Raw genomic sequence first — 16,832 nt, forward strand, 5'->3', positions numbered from 1 at the left:
ATTTTTACAAATGATCACACTGTTGTTGTTATTCTATTAATAGGAAGCTGAATTGTCTTGTTTTCCTAATTTAATGAAGACTTAAAATATAAATGATAAATGTATGGGTACTATGTTCTTAGCCCACTTTAGTAATGCAGTCTACTTACTTTTTTCTTTGTTAATGATAGTATTTGCCTTTTCACTTAAGAGTGAGGTGTGTTAGCACCTGGGTAGGGTTCTCACACTGCCAATAGTAACAGAAGTATAGTTGATGATAGCAATCTACTGCTCCGTATTCAAAGTTGACCACGCCTTTCTCAGATAGCCACTTTCTTATTCAGCATAATGTTGCAGGGAGCTAAACAAAAAGGTATGATTCCCACCTCCCTGAGAGGTGAACCAAGCTGTTACAACCCAAGAGACCTGGTAATTAAAGTTCCAAATCCATCTTTGTCTATATTTACCAAGGGAAGTCTTGTTTCCAAATTGAAAGTACAGCTTTAACTCCAAGGTTCTGTCTTAGTTCATTCCACATTTGACACTTTGATAATATTGTTTATGCTAATTAAATTTGGTACCTGTCATTGAAGAATTTGGTGCAGCATATCCAGATATGCTTAGCCTTGTTTTCTATAGAGGGGAAAATCTGTACAAAACATTACCAAAGATGAATTTTGATTGCTGATATTTTTCAAGTAGCCTGGTTTCTCCCCACCTGATAGAAGTTGCTGCATCTTTCCAAACAGGTTCTCTAATGATCTTGCTTCACCATGGCTACAAATATGGAGGGGCTGGTTCAGCACAGAGTGGGGACCCAGCAGGTGGCTGAGGTGAGTGACAGGGGCTAGCACAATAGCTGGCACCCTTGCTTTTGATAGGAAAGTACATCAGTGTGCTCTGTTGTTTGAAAACAGTCCCAATGAAGTCAGGATGTAATCTAAATCCAAAGCAGGATGATGCTGCCATGGAAGAAAAAATGAAAATGACAAGAACGTTTACTCCTACTATTCTTTTGCATGAATAGGGTGGCCTAGCTGCATACAGTAGGTGACTTTTAAAAATTTCACCTTGAAAACTAAAAGAATCTGATGCTTATCAAACATGTGGGTACAGCTTTAACTCCAAGGTTCTGTCTTAGTTCATTTCACATTTGGCACTTTGCTAATATCATAGTATGGTGGAAAACCCAATTATGTGTATTCTGCAGTCATTATTGACCATCTACCATGTACTGGAGATTTTGCTTAGTGCTGAGAAATATGGAGATGACTGAGCCATTGGTCCTTCCTTTAGCATTCTCAGGAATGGGTTAAAAAGTAATTATAAAGCAGGGTGAGAAGTACAATTCCATGGGAGGAAGGTGATCCTGGAAGTGGGTCTTGACTGACAAGTAAACATTTGTCAGACGGACCCAAGGAAGTGGGGTGGTAGAAGTCAGAAACCTACAAAAAGTCATGAAATAGCTAGGTATGTTCAGGCAACTTGAGGTGTAAAAGAGGGAAATAGGGCCAGATCTTTTCACTCTGTACCAGGTCCTATGAATAGTCTTCAATCATCACAACAACCATATGAGTTTAGGACGATCATTATTCCCATTTCATAAGTGAGGAAAGCAAGGCTCAAAGGCAAGTAATTGGCTAAGGGCACACTGATTCAGTTCTGTTTCACTTCTTCCAATAAACCATGCATCATATTGCAACTAGGAGCCATTAGAAGGATTCAGATTTATATTTTTGAATCAGTACTCATATTTCTAGGGTAAAAATGCAAATTTTTCAAAAGTGCATTTAAAGAAAGGATTTTTAAAAATAAAAACTAAGTGCACACATACCTGTTTAAACCAGTAAAAGTAGTGAGCAGATTTTTCAGATTTTAGATCAACCATGAACTTTAAGGCAACAGTGTAACTAATCATTCCCTTCCTCCAACAAATAATGATTAATATTAACTAACTATGATAATAGATGGATTTCACACATTTTTTAGTATTATATTTTTGAAAGGCCTATCAACTATCAAAATGCTTGTGGTTATTTGTTGCTTTATTTTCTGATAGGAATAATTTTCTTGAAAACCATTGTGTTTTTTTTCAAATATTTAGGGTTATTTTGCATTTAATACAGTTTTCAATTTAGGCTGATTTGGAGATTAGTTGTGGATCACTGCTGTAAAAAGGTCATCATTAATTCTTTAGGGGAAAAGTTTAGTAACCTGTAGTAACTTATACATTAATATATTTTGTGTATGTATTCAGAAAATTTGCTAAATAAAATTTTTGGTCAGGTACCTTATTTCCTTCAGGAAATGGAGTTTTATATAGTATTAACTTAGTGCAACTATTGTTACCCATGGCAATTTTAGGTTGTTAACGTTACCCAGTGCAGTTTTAGGAGATTTCCAAAATAAGAGAAGGCATTCTTAATAGGAGTGCAAAACCAATCTTCCTACTTAAAATATTCCTTAAATTTCCTTGCTATTATTTTGAGGGATAAGTATATGTGTGTGTTCTTTGAAATTTGAGCCTAATAACTTTGAAGCTACAATCACGTGCCACTTAACAATGGGGATATGTTCTAAGAAATTCATTGTTAAGCAATTTTGTTGTACAAAGATTATAGAATGTACCTAATAAACCTAGGTGGTATAGCCAACTTACTATATGGTGTAGGTCAGCATTTTTCAACCTTTTTCATCTCATGGCACATAAACTAATTACTAATTACTAAAATTCTGTGGCACACCAAAAAATATATATTTTGCTGATCTGGCAAAAAAAAACAAACATATAATTTTGATTCATTCACACCCGATGGCTATTGTGTTGGCTGTTGTCATTTTTTTATTTGACAATCTAAAGGAAAAGAAGTTAGTGCCCTTGACTAAATAGTCAGTTATTGCATGTTTAAAACTTCTCATGGCACACAGGCTGAAAATTGCTGGTATAGCCTATTGCTCCTAGACCACAAGTCTATACAGCATGTTACTGTACAAAACAACATAAAATTAAATCAAACAAAAGAAAATGATGCAATCAAGAGATACGGTAAACATGAGGTGTATGAGGCTGAAGTAAAGAGTACAGTCTAGCCCTGGCCGGGTGCTAAGTGGTAAGAACACTGGCCTGCACACTGAAGGGTCTCTTGTTCAATTCCCGGTCAAGGGCATGTGCCTGGGTTGCAAGTTCGCTCTTGCCCTTCGGTGCATACTGGAGGCAGCTGGTAGATATGTCTCTCTCACATCAATGTTTCTCTTTTTCTCTCTCTCCCCTCCCTTCGTCCCTTTCACTCTCTCTGAAAAGCAATGGAAAAAATATCAAATGAGGATTAACAACAACCAAAAACACAGTATACTCTAAAATAATGATAAAAAGTATAGTATAAAAAAAAGTATAGTATAGCCCTAGCTGGTTTGGCTCAGTGGGTAGAGTGTCATCCTGCAAACTGAAAGGTCCCAGGTTCGATTCTGGTCAAGGGCCCGGGTTGCAGGCTTGATCCCCTGTAGAGGGCATGTAGGAGGCAGCTGATCAATGATTCTCTCTCATCATCGATATTTCTATCTCTCTTCCTTCCTCCCTGAAATCAATAAATATATATATATGTATATATGTAAATTAAGTATAGTATAGTATAGTATAGTAAATACATAAACCATTAACAGTTGCTTATTATCATTATCAGGTATTATCTATATATATAAAAGGCTACTATGCTAAGTGTTCATCCAACCGGTCGCTATGACGCACACTGACCACCAGGGGGCAGACATTCGACCCAGGAGCTGCTGTGACACGCACTGGCCATTTACAGAGAAACGGCACCGTGGACCTGGCGCCCATAAAGCAACACTTGGCTTACCCCAAGTGGGACACAGGCCCCGCCACCACCCCGGAGCGACACCCCACCAAATCGCAGCCAAAGCTGCCAAGACCCCATGGTGCAAAATGTGGCCCACAGCCAAGCGCAGCCCAGAAACGTGGCTGTGGGCGCCAGGTAATGACGTTATGTAGCAACACCTGGCTTCCTCTCCCTAGCGACTAGCCTCCTTGGAGCTTCTTCAGCCCAGGAACACGACTTGCTTTATAGCCAGGTGCAAACATTTTACAGTTCAACCAAATATTTGTGAAACATTTTCCCGTGCCTCATCTCATTTGATCCTCACAGAAGTCCTGGAGTAGGTAGATAGGAGACTCGGTAGAATCCTACTTTCTTTTCATTAGCCAGAAAACGGAGATTTAGAAAGTTTAGAAATTTGACCCTACTGAAAAGAAGTAAGAAATGGTGGACCTTGAAAATGACTTCAGGTTTTCTCACTGCGCAGAATATAGTCAAACACTGCTGCAGTTAAATATTTTACCCTTTGTTCTCCCTGCATGATCTACAATAATAATCTGCTTCGTATTGATATTTACTGCTATGTTGCTCAGTTACCTGAAAGAGAAGTTGTGGTGCTTCACTAGGCTGGAAAAAGTTTAGCTAAATCAGAAAGCAGGTCTAATTAAGCAAGTTTATTCTATCCTATATAATAAAAAGCTAATATGCAAATTGACTGAAAGGCAGAACGACCAGTCACTATGACGCTCACTGACCACCAGGGGGCAGACGCTCAATGCAGGAGCTGCCCCCTGGTGGTCAGTGCGCTCCCACAGGAGTGCTGCTCAGCCAGAAGCCCTGAGCTGGGCTCATGGCTGGCAAGCACAGCGGTGGTGGTGGGAGCCTCTCCTGTCTCCGCAGTAGCGCTAAGGATGTCCGACTGGCTTAGCCCCACTCAGATATCCCCCGAGGGCTCCTGGACTGCGAGAATGTGCAGGCCGGGCTGAGGGAGAGGGGACCCCACCCCCACCCCCACAAGTGCATGAATTTCTTGCACTGGGCCTCTAGTGTATATATAAAAGGCTAAGTTGATTCGGGCATGCGCGATACATATAAAGCTCTCACTGGTGCCACTCATACACGTGTGTTTCAATCTGTCATTGTCGATCATGAATTGGTTGACACTTCTATTATAAAGGATGAATAGTGATATTAAAATATTTCTTCTAATTAATTTCCTTTCAGTGTGCACAAATTTGTGCACTGGGCCACTAGTATACTGTATAAATTGTGTGTGCTAAACTTTTATTCAACTGGCAGCACAGTAGCTTTGTTTTCACCAGTATCCCCACAAACATGTGAATAATACAGTCACTAAGCAATAGGAATTTTTCAGCTCCACTATAATTATATTGGACCACCATTGTATATATGGTCCATTGTTGACTTAAATGTTGTTGTGCAGTATGTGGCTGTACATAAGGGGTGAGCAAAAGTAGATTTACAGTCATATGGAAATAATACAAATAAATAATATTATAATGAATAATACATTTCACATACAACTCTACTTTTTCCCACCCCTGTTAAGTCTGATTTCAACTTTGTAAATATATCTATTGTTTAACTATAGTTAAATGCCATGCGCTATATGATACAGTATGCCAGGTATTGTGCTAAGCTCATTTTCTCATTTAATACTTCCACTAACACTATAAGGAAAGTATTATTATTTTCCCCACTTGAAATAAGAAGAAACTGAGAGATTTATTTTGCCAGGTTTCAAACACTTATCTGAGTGACTTCAGAGCCCAGCTTTTAACCAATATACAATAAGTCAATTTTTTAAAATATCCTTAATGCTAATAGTATAATTAGTTTTCTGGATTTGCACAATTGTCTTTATACCTTCATTTTCCAGATTTTTATTGTGACACTTTGTAAGAGTCAATAGCACTCTTATTTTTAAAAAAATTAATAGATTCTTTCCATGATCACGGAGTACCAGAAGTATTGAATTCGGGGTTCTGCTAAATCTATGCACTGTGGAATTGACTATAGATAAAGAACAATATGGTTAGTTTTTTTTTAAAAGGATAGTTGACAGATGAGAATTTGTAATTAAAGCAGTGGGAGATTGATCATATCTAACAGTAGAATTTTGCTTTACATAAATGAAATAAATTTTGTAAAGGGCTTCAGTATTCTTTAAACATTTAAGATTTCCCTCTCTCACTGGAAATTTAAAACAGACACACACAGACAAGTACATATAAAGTGTATTTCTTCATCATTGCCTAAATGAAGTAAAGATATACTATTCAACTCTATAAAATGTTTTGAGTCAGGAGAAATTTAGGATTAAGAGTTGGAGCACTTTGAGTCACTTACTGATTGGCAGAAAGAGACCACTCATAGACCCAAAGTATAAGTTGCCTTTTATTTTTCCACAATGGAAGTGAGATGGCTTTACATATCTTGGCAAGATTAGTCCCTGGTCCCTGGGCTGTGTAAGGGGCTCAAAGCCATCAGATGTTCTTTGAACAGGAAGGTTCTGTCATCACTGAGAAAATAGCCAAATTCTTACAACCCCATTACTCTTTTTATCATCAGGGCTTGCATCACCATTGCATAAAACTTAATGTTCCATATAAGGGAATATTTAAAAACATAGGGCTTTTTCAGTTCCTGAACAAAACTCAGTATTGGCAAGGCTACATCCTTAAGCAAGAGAAAGCAAAGTCGTCGCTCAGGTTTCAAGTTTCCAGTATTCTGGAAAGATGTAACTCATTGCGTTAAATTTTATTATTCTGCCCTCTTACAAACTGGACATTCAAATTTTCATTTTCTTGTCAAAGTATACATAGATTTAAAAGTTGGCCAATACTATGTTTGGCTTGAATTAGAGAAACAAGCTCCTGAACCACCCCACCCTCTTTTTATCCCCAAGTCTCCCACTCTAAATTGATCTCTTCTGGTATTTAACTTTTTATTTATAAAAATATTCTTACTCTGTTTTTTTTAAATCAGTGTAAGACATTGTCCTTTTTTGGGAGAGAGTTTTTTGTTTGTTCTTTTAGTTGATTTTAGAAAGAGAGGAAGGGGAAGAGAGAGAAAGAAACATCAATTTGTTCCACTTATTTATGCATTCATTGGTTGACTTTTATATATGCCCTTGACCGAGGGTTGAATCCGCAACCTTGACGTATTGGGACAATGCTCTAACCAACTGAGCTACCTGGCCAGGTGGGAGTTGTTTGTTTTTTTTTATTGTATAAACTGTAAGATTTATCATTATAACCATTTTTAAATGTGCAGTTCACATATGGCATTAGGTACATTCACATTATTTTGCAATCACCACCATCCATCTTCAGAACTTTTTCATCTTCCCAAACTGAAACTCTGTATCCTTTAAACACTCTCATTTCCTCTCCCTCCAGCCATTGGCAACCACTATTTTTACTTACTTAATTTGACTACTCTAGGTACCTCATATAAATGGAATTATAGAATATTTGTCATTTTGTGACAGACTTAGCATAATGTTCTCAAGGTTGACCCACATTGTAACGTATATCAGAATTTTCTTACCTTTTAAGACTGAAAAATATTCCATTGTATCCGTATACCACATTTTGTTTATCAGTTTATCCATCCATGGACACCTGGGTTGTGTTAACCTCTTGATTCTTTTGCAAAAAATGCTGTGACAGCCCTGGCCAGTATGGCTCAGTTGGTTGAGCATTGTCCCATGCACGGAAAGGTCATTGGTTCAATTCCTGGTCAGGGCACATGCCCAGGTCGGGAGCTCCATCCTGGATCAGGGAGCATGCAGGAGGCACCCCACTGATGTTTCTCTCTCTCTCCCCCCATTCCTCTTTTTTCTCTTAAAAAAAAAAGGAAAAATGCTGTTATGAATATGGGTGTACAAATACCTTTTATTTTTTTTTAAATATATTTTATTGACCTTTTACAGAGAGGAAGGGAGAGGGATAGAGAGTCAGAAACATCAATCAGCTGCCTCCTGCACACTCCCCACTGGACACGTGCCCACAACCAAGGCACGTGCCCTTGACCGGAATCGGACCTGGGACCCTTGAGTCCGCAGGCCGACGCTCCATCCACTGAGCCAAACCAGTCAGGGCACAAATACCTTTTAAATTTCATTCTTTCCATTCTTTTGGGTATACACCCAGAAGTGGAATTGTTGGATCATATGGTAATTTTATGTTGAATTTTTTTAGGAACTGCCATACTATTTTCCATACCAACACTTACTATTTCCTGGTTCTTGGTGTGTGTGTGTGTTTATTGTTGTTAATCCTCACCCGAGGATATGTTTTCCATTGATTTATAGACAGAGTGGAAGGGAAGGAGGGAGAAATATCGATGTGAGAGAGACATACTGATTAGTTGCCTTCTGCATGCACCCCACCAGGACTGGGATTGAACCTGCAACCCAAGTACCTGCCCTTGACTGGGAATTGAACCCAAGACCCTTCAGTGAGCAATCCAATGCTCTAACCATTGAATCACACCGGCCAGGGCTTAATCATTTTTTTAAAATATATTTTATTGATTTTTTTTACATAGAGGAAGGGAGAGAGAGTCAGAAATAACAATCAGCTGCCTCCCGCACACCCCCCACTGGGGATGTGCCTGCAACCAAGGTACATACCCTTGACCGGAATCAAACCCGGGACCCTTCAGTCCGTAGGCCGATGCTCTATCCATTGAGCCAAACCAGTCAGGGCTAGGGCTTAATCATTTTTAAATATGTAGTTCAATAGTGTTAATTATACTCATATTGTTGTGCAATGGATCTCCATAACCTTTTTATTTTGTAAAACTGAAACTGTATTTATTAAACAACAATTCTCCATTTCCCGGTCCCTAGCCCTTGACAACCACCATTCTACTTTCTATGACTTTGACTACTTTTATACCTCATATAAATGGAATCATATAGAACTTGTGTTTTTTTTCCAACTAGCTTATTTTACTTGCATAATATCCTTAAGGTTCTGAGCTTTCTATTCTATTACATTGGTCTGTATTTCTGCCTTTATCTCTCTACCATAGTGATTTGATTGCTGTAGCTTTGGAGTAAGTTTTAGCAGTTTGGGTCCCTTGAGATTCCATATAAAGGTTAGGATGGATTTTTCTATTTTATAAAACAACATTGTTGGCATTTTAATATGGATTACATTGAATCTGTACATAGCTTTATGCGATGTTGACATCTTTAAAATATTAAATCTTCCAATCCATGAACACAAGATGTTTTTCCATTTATTTATGTCTTTAATTTTTTTCAGCAGTGTTTTGTAGTTTTCAGTGTACAGCTCTTTTTACTTCCTTGGTTATGTTTTACAGATGTTCCCTCCCCTTGTGTCATAGGTAATGCATATATGCATATAAGTTCTTTGGTTAATCTCTTCCAGCTCCCTTCCCCTGCCCCCGCCCCTTCCCTCTGAGATTCATCAGTCTATTCCATATTTCCATGCCTCCGGTTCTATTTTAGTCATCAATTTATTTTGTTCATTAGATTCCTTGTTCATTTATTTTGTTTTTTAGATTCAATTGTTGATAGATAGATATTTATTGCAATTTTAGTGTTGATATTTTTTATCCTTCCCACTCTTCCCCCCTCCCCCCCTTCCTTCTCCTTCCCCTTCTCCTCTGTGTATCCTTCATTTCTTACTGGTCCTTTTTCATGTCTCTGATGTTCTCACTAATTTCCTTGAAATTCTCACTAAGATCCTTGAAGTTATCATTAAGATCCGTGAGCATCCTTATAATAATTATTTTGAACTCTGTATCTAGTAGTTTGCTTGCTTCCATTTCACTTAGTTCTTTTTCTGGAGGTTTCTTCTGTTCTTTCATTTGTGAGGTGTTTGCTTTCTTACTGAGTTTTGAGAATTCTTTATATATTCTGGATACATGAGATATATGGTTTCCAAATGTTTTCTCCCAATCTGTGACTTATCTTTTCATTCTCTAAACAGTATTTTTGAAGAGCAGATTTTTTTCTATTTTGGTGAAGTTTACTTTATCAATTTTTTATTTTATGAATCATGCTTTTGATGTCATATTTTTACATCTTTACATAACCTAATGTCACAAAGATTTTCTCCTGGTTTTCTCTGGAAGTTTTATAACTAGATTTTATATTTATAATTTTCTTTTAATTTTTTAAACTTTAATCATAGTGTGATCAGAGAACTGGTTTGTATGGTAACAATTCTTAGAAATTTTTTTACTTTAAGTTTTATGTGTCACCTTCCTAAGTATTTATGCTCATGTATATGTAACTATAGAAATATATAGGTTTTTAAATTTAACATAAAATTTTTTAAAATCACACTAAATATGATGGTCTAAACCAGGGGTCCTCAAACTTTTTAAACAGGGGGGCCAGTTCACTGTCCCTCAGACCATTGGAGGGCCGGACTATAGTTTAAAAAAAAACTATGAACAAATTCCTATGCACACTGCACATATCTTATTTTGAAGTAAAAAAACAAAATGGGAACAAATACAATATTTGTATTTGCATGTGGCCTGCGGGCCATAGTTTGAGGACCCCTGGTCTAAACGTTTAAGTTTTCCAAATTTTCTTGAACATGAATTGTATATGATGCCTCCTTGGGCTTACTTGTGAGTATATTTCTCTAGACTAAAAATAGAATTGCTGAATAGAAAGCTATCTGGGTTTAATTGTATCTTCAAAGTTTTTGCTTTTTAAAAAATTTTTATTCTTTTTTTTGCTTTTGTTTTTTAAACAGATTTTTAGCAATCATATAGCCTTATATGCAAGAAGTAGCTGGGCCATTGATTAGGTCAGTAGTTTATTCAGCAAGCATTTATTGAATACACATTGTGCGACTCTTTTAGGGGTTTTTGGTTCCTTTGGAACCAGTGCCTCCTTTTTATTGCAGTATTTTTAATGACCCATTCACTATACCAAAATAATACTCATTGGGAATATAACTACTCAAACACAAATACATTTTAAAAATCAATATAGTACAATAAGTATATGCAAGAGAAGCAAACGGAAAGCAGTTTATTATAAAGTAATGTGTATTTCATGTAAATGATCAGACACAGCTATCATAGAAGATATAATGGAGAAGTCAGATGGTTGTACATACTTAAATAAGCTATGACTGTAAGAGTAGTATGAAGATGAAGTTTTTTTATAGATGAAATATGAACAGTGGAACTGGAATAAAAGTAGTGTTAGAATAAGAAAGAAATGGGATTCTTAAAAAACATTTGAGTTAAAATATATGTGAGGAAAGATGGATGGATAACTTGATAGTTACCAGGAGGGCTGCATAAATAGCTTTGTAGCTAGGAACCATACCCAGATCTTACTGAAGCACCTGTCTGATAAAGCTCTAGGTGCACACCACACTGCTGAGGCCAGACTTGAGGCTCTTCTTACTGAACTCAAGGTGTTCCCCACTTGGGGTGCTCTATTCAAAAAAAGAGACGTGGTTGTCGCAAGGTGGTTTTATTTACTTTAGCAAGTAAAGGAGACAGTATTCATATCCAAAACTCTGTCTTCCTGAAGAAAGGCTTAGCTATCACTTATTTACACTACTTGGTTAGTTATTTGTTGATTGACTTCTTGGCCTCATTTATCTTGTTGAGTTACTGTCAGCTCATCCTATTTACAGCTGCATCTGCAAAATACTGTGCTACATTTTAACATTAGTAAGAAATAACATTTAGTAAGAATGGGGCAGACCTTAAGACCCTCCTCCTATCTTAACATTCCTGCTGCCAGTGCAGAGTCTCAGGCTCTTGCATCTGATTGACCCCCTGCCCTTCAAGAGATACCAGACCTGGAAGTATCTGGCATTTTCTGCTTCTACAATTGGAGGTAGGATCTGCCTCATATGGATTCCCTGAGAGAGGGAATTACTGTGTTCCCTAGAAAAGTAATTTAGTACTACACACTGATAGAGCCCTTTCAGTATTTATGATAGTTCGTGTGAGGTGGATTCCCAGAAGTAGAATTACCAGGTCAGAGGGCATGAACAAATTTTTATGATAAGAAGAGCAGACCTATTGACCTCAACAGTTGGACTAATCTTTCCTTTTATATATCATTTATTAGTTGTACTTAGTGAATAGAGTGTAATGTTTTTTAGATCTTTAAATACTTGAGATAGGGAGGGACTGTAATCTCCCATTTTTAAAAGAAGAGAATCATTTCTTTTTTTTCCCCTCTTGATTAATTTTTCCCTTCGGGTTGGGAACCTAGGTTTGTGCTAGAATTTGAAAAATGGATGACATATTCTCTTAACTTAGTTTATTTTAAGTTAGTACACATACAAACTTGTAGCAATGTGGAGAACTTACTATTTTAGTTTCCTTCCTCTCTAAACTCCCCATCCTATATAAAAGTAAATATCCATAAACTCTTCCCACCTGTCCCCAGACTTTCCTTTGTTTTGTTGACTGACTAGTATTTGTTTCATGTTAGTTAAGGTGTTAAAACAGGTGAGTCTCCATGTCAAACAGGAGGCTACAGGTTGGCTTTAGTGGCAAGTGCTCTTGGCCGGCAGCCAAAGAATCTGGGTATTAGTTCCAGCCCCACCTCTAATTCACGGTGACTTCAGGAGCTCCCTTTCCTCTATGGCAGTGGTTCTCAACCTTCTGGTCCTTTAAATACAGTTCCTCATGTTGTGACCCAACCATAAAATTATTTGTGTTGCTACTTCATAACTGTAATGTTGCTACTGTTATGAATCGTAATGTAAATATCTGATATGCAGGATGGTCTTAGGCGACCCCTGTGAAACAAACTTATTTGGCCTACCGCCCCCTTTCCAGAAAAAATATTACTCAGCCCCTGGAAATTAATTTTTTTTAAATTTTAATAGCAGTTACTCATCGCCCCCAAATGCACCTGTGGCCATCACCGCCCCCCTGGATCGCTGCAGCGCCCAACGGGGGGCGTAGCGCCCACTTTGGGAATCACTGGTCTTAGGCGACCCCTGTGAAAGGGTTGTTAGACCGCCAAAGGGGTCGCGACCCACAGGTTGAGAACCGCTGCTCTATGGCCTTACTGGAAGGGTGAGGCTTAGACTTGAAGCCATTCCATGGCCTGTTACAGTGCTGTCTTTGCACTGCCTATGCTCATCCTCCTGTGAAAATGGGAGGCTGCAGAGGCTAGAACTCTGACCTGTATTCACATGTTGAGGTGATGTAGTCAAATGTTTATTAAATGAGCCCAGTGCTGTTTTTCTTGTGGGTGTTTTTGTATGTAATGTAGACTGTTATGTTGTTGCCTTCCCTTTGAATGAATAAGGAATTTGCAAGGACCCTGTCTAAAAATATTAGCTTAATATATTGTGAAGTTGAAAATGCTGTATGTAGAATGTGGTATTTCTGAGTTCTCCAAATCTTCCCCCCACTCCTTAAAGTTTTAAAACTATTTTGAATTTGTTGGACTCCATGGTAACATTCTTAAGAGCTCTCAGTTCAGGTGGTCTTTAAAGGAAAGAGCGGTTGGGAGCATTTAGTAAAGGTAACAATGTAGGTGAAGGGAGAACTTTGTAAAGCCAAGTACATCTTCTCTAGAAGCAAATTAATCATATTATTAGACAGACTGCTTCAGCAGCTGGTGAAACAGCAGGAACATGACAATTTTGCTTCCTTAGTTACAAGAAGTGATAGTGTTCTTGACCTTCAGCAGAGCAGGGTCATGGAAAGGGCATCTTTATTCAGCCTTGTCAGATTTTAGTGAATGGAATCTGCAGTGGCAATTTGAAAGCAAATGCCTGTGAGTTCCCCAACCAACCCCTCGTCATTTGGGTTGGATGCTCTGGTCTGGAAGATTGCTGAGGAAAAATGTAAATTAAACTGCAGGGATTCTTTAGCATGGTAAGTGTAAGGGTCCTGAAGAAAACAAGCCTTTTCTCCTTCTCTCTGTTCCTGTAGGGAAGCCTCCTTGTAATGTAGTGTATTTCACAGGTACTTGTTTTTCGAGCAGTTGATCAGATTGCAGTGGATTTAGACACCTATTTGAAGGAATTCATTTTAGTGTCTACTGTGCTTAGCACCTAGCAGATTATTTCTTTATAGGCATTTTTTTTTAGTGTGCTGGGTAAATTCAGGGGATCAAAAGCCATTTGCTTGTTTATTATTGTTTTCAGCAGGTTAATCTGCCTATGAACAGTTTGTGAACCTATGAACAGTTTGTGAACCATATTGCTCTTAAAAACATCATTGTTGTACATAATTGCAGGTAGTGGTTGTTGACTTTGGATCTTTGATTTTGTGCCAGTAAATTTAGGGCTGTAGTTTCATCTTTTTTAAACATATTATCACCTGGAAAATTGAAGAACTGATTAATTAATTTTGTTATGAGTGGGGCTGATTTATAATATTCTGCTTTGATTCTTTCATTGACTTTATACTAATAAAGAAGAGCTGGATTTACCAGTCTTCAAGAAAAGTAATTCTTTATGAATGTGGCACATGGACATTATAAGGTTTTAATCCTCTGTGAGGTAAGGGGTAAGCACTTTAAAGAACAGCAGCTTCCTGTGGATTCTTCTCTCTGTGATTCAAGTTGCAGCACAAAGAGGGTTTAACTCTTTGTCCATTGACCTTTCATTACACTTGTTATTTAATGATCTTTTGAAATTAAAAATAAAAGGAGGATGTAGTACATTTCAGTTCAGGATAGAGGTGTCCTCTACCTGAAACCATTTACCCACTTAGGTAGGCATTTACGGGTTACATTGTTCATTTTTTCACTGGAAATGTTAAGGAGAAGTCGGAAGTTCCTGATTGATATTTGTAACATATTAGGCCTGTGCAATCTGTTTTTTTCAGAGTGTGTGAACTTTGTTGCCCTATTAATAACTTAGGGGAATGTTGCAGCCAAAATCCAAAATAAATTACAGTTTAGAAACTCTTTTTTTAAATATTTGCTCATTAGCCAGTGCTGTCTTTGCATTCTCTTCATCTTTTAGCAAATTACTGTGTGTAAACTACAGAAAAAATTTCCTGAGGATTATTTCCTTTAAAAATGCTACCAAGGCAGTATTATATTATGATGAATAGAGAAGGTTCTCCATGTTGAAAATGTATGAATTTTCCCATCAACCTCATAATCCCAGATGTGTCAATGGAAGCCAGTATTCCTTGGTTTATAATCAATGGTCGCCAACCGGTGGTCCGCAAGGTCCGAAAGGTTGGCGACCACTGGTTTATATAATAAACTTCCAAGGCAGGTGTTGCGTGGTACTGATAGAATATCTAATTAGCAGACAGGCACAAGAGTAGAGTAAAACAAAGAAAGGGGTAGGCAGATTCCCAGGATTGAGTACTGTAAAGACTTCTTATTTATTCCCGAAGTTTAAAAGTATTCACTGACTAAGCAGTCATTGTGGGCCTAATATGTGCCTGGCTTTGGGAGTAAAAGGAGAAATAGTAAATGTACCCTTATGCCCCCCGGGGTAGGCTTCAACAGGCAGTTACAATAAGTTCCCTGGGGAGAGTACTATGATGCAGGAGCTCTAGGAGCTCAGAGTGGGACATGTGTACCAAACTGAGGGATCAGGAAGGTCTGGCCAGAGGAGCAGGGTTTTATTAAAACTGTCTTAGCCAGTAAACATTTGTGTGTTGAAGCAAGCATGGTTAATGTTAGAAAGAATGTGAAGTGACACAGCTGATTTTACCCTTTAAGCATGAGTCACAGACCAGACCTTGAAGACCTGCAGCTAAACATACTTATTTTTACCAAGCTGGCTCATAGTTTAATTGAGTCCTTTGGACTGGCAGTTAGTAGTCCTTTGGACCAGCAGTTTCCTGGTCAGAGTGCAAGTACTCTGGCCAACATATAACACACACCTGGATGGGCATTTATACTTCAGCGTGAACTAAAAGATCCTGCCCTGTCCTTTGCAACTTGAGGAGGTTGAAGAAAGTAGAAAGTAGGCTAAGACTGTCATCAGGTACTGAAAAGGTAGGCAGGAAAAAATGGAAAGCAAACCCTTCAAGTAGTCAGAAATTCAGCTAATATTTTTTATATATTATGTAGGTTTCTTTTATTTATTATTTGTATTTATTTACTTATTTTTAAATCCTTACCCAAGGATATTTAGAGAAAGAGGAGAGAAGGAGAGAGAAAGAAGCCTTGATGTGAGAGAGAAACATCAATTGGATGCCTCCCGTATGCGCCTTGACCAGGGATCAAACCCGCAACTTAGTATGCGCCTATTTCCTTCCTTGATACCTGTTCATAATATTGGGCTCTAATCTACACAGCTACAAAAATTTTTCAGAGGTCCCATCATAGCATCCCTTTGCTGAATCCCAGGAATATTTAAGGCTGTTCACCCAGTCTACATTTATTACTGAATTACAGGCAGCCCTGTAGCCCATGCCAACTTGACCCATGTCCCCTCAGGCAAATTTGTTGAGGGTTTTGGGCTTCTCATATAAAAGGAATTATAAAATTTGCAAGTGTATCCCTTAACAGGTGAGGGAGCCAGAATCCCGGAGATTATAAACTGTAGCTCAGGCAGAATTGCAAAGCTGGCAAATAGCAGTCTAAGTGCCCAACCCACACTTTTGCCCTTCCATCCCCACCCCACTCCACCCACTCCCAGATAACTTGAAGGCAAGACCAACTTTAGAATGCTCTGTGTACCCAGCACACAGCTCCAGAGTGGCACAGGGTCAAGGCTCACAGGTTCCAGTGAAGTATGGCCAAGGTCACTTTTGGCTTACTGTTTAGAAAGCTCCTTTGAGTCCTGTGGAATATTTTTTTAATACTTTCAAATAAACTTTTTATTGTAGTATAAGATACATAAGTACATAATTTATAGGTGTATAACACACTGAATTATCAGAGAGAACATTACCATGGTTAAAAACACCACCCAGGTTAAGAAAAAAATAGAATTTCCTGCCCTCCCTAAGGTGACCTCTCTCCTGACTACTTTTACACCTTGGATTGCATAATTTATTTGTTCCTTCTTTTTTTTAAAAAAATGTTAAGAGCTT

General features: G+C 38.0%; 1 protein-coding gene across 8 annotated transcripts in view; it reads left to right on the plus strand.

The window, feature by feature from the left end:
- Nucleotides 1-16,832, plus strand: part of NR2C2 (nuclear receptor subfamily 2, group C, member 2) — a 75,639-nt gene that overhangs the window by 13,128 nt on the left and 45,679 nt on the right. For 7 of the 8 annotated variants that reach the window (XR_001362844.1, XR_001362843.1, XR_001362845.1 and 4 more), the window contains one exon: nucleotides 729-812. The exons of the other annotated variant lie outside the window; for it this stretch is intronic. Coding sequence is in view for 4 of the 7 variants with exons in the window: in XM_005870022.2 (XP_005870084.1) it covers nucleotides 753-812 (60 nt within the window). In the remaining 3 variants the exon portion in view is untranslated. The remainder of the gene's footprint in view (nucleotides 1-728; nucleotides 813-16,832) is intronic. 8 annotated transcript variants of the gene reach the window in all.

Source organism: Myotis brandtii, unplaced genomic scaffold, assembly GCF_000412655.1.
Source record: "Myotis brandtii unplaced genomic scaffold, ASM41265v1 scaffold312, whole genome shotgun sequence".
Lineage (NCBI taxonomy): Eukaryota > Metazoa > Chordata > Mammalia > Chiroptera > Vespertilionidae > Myotis > Myotis brandtii.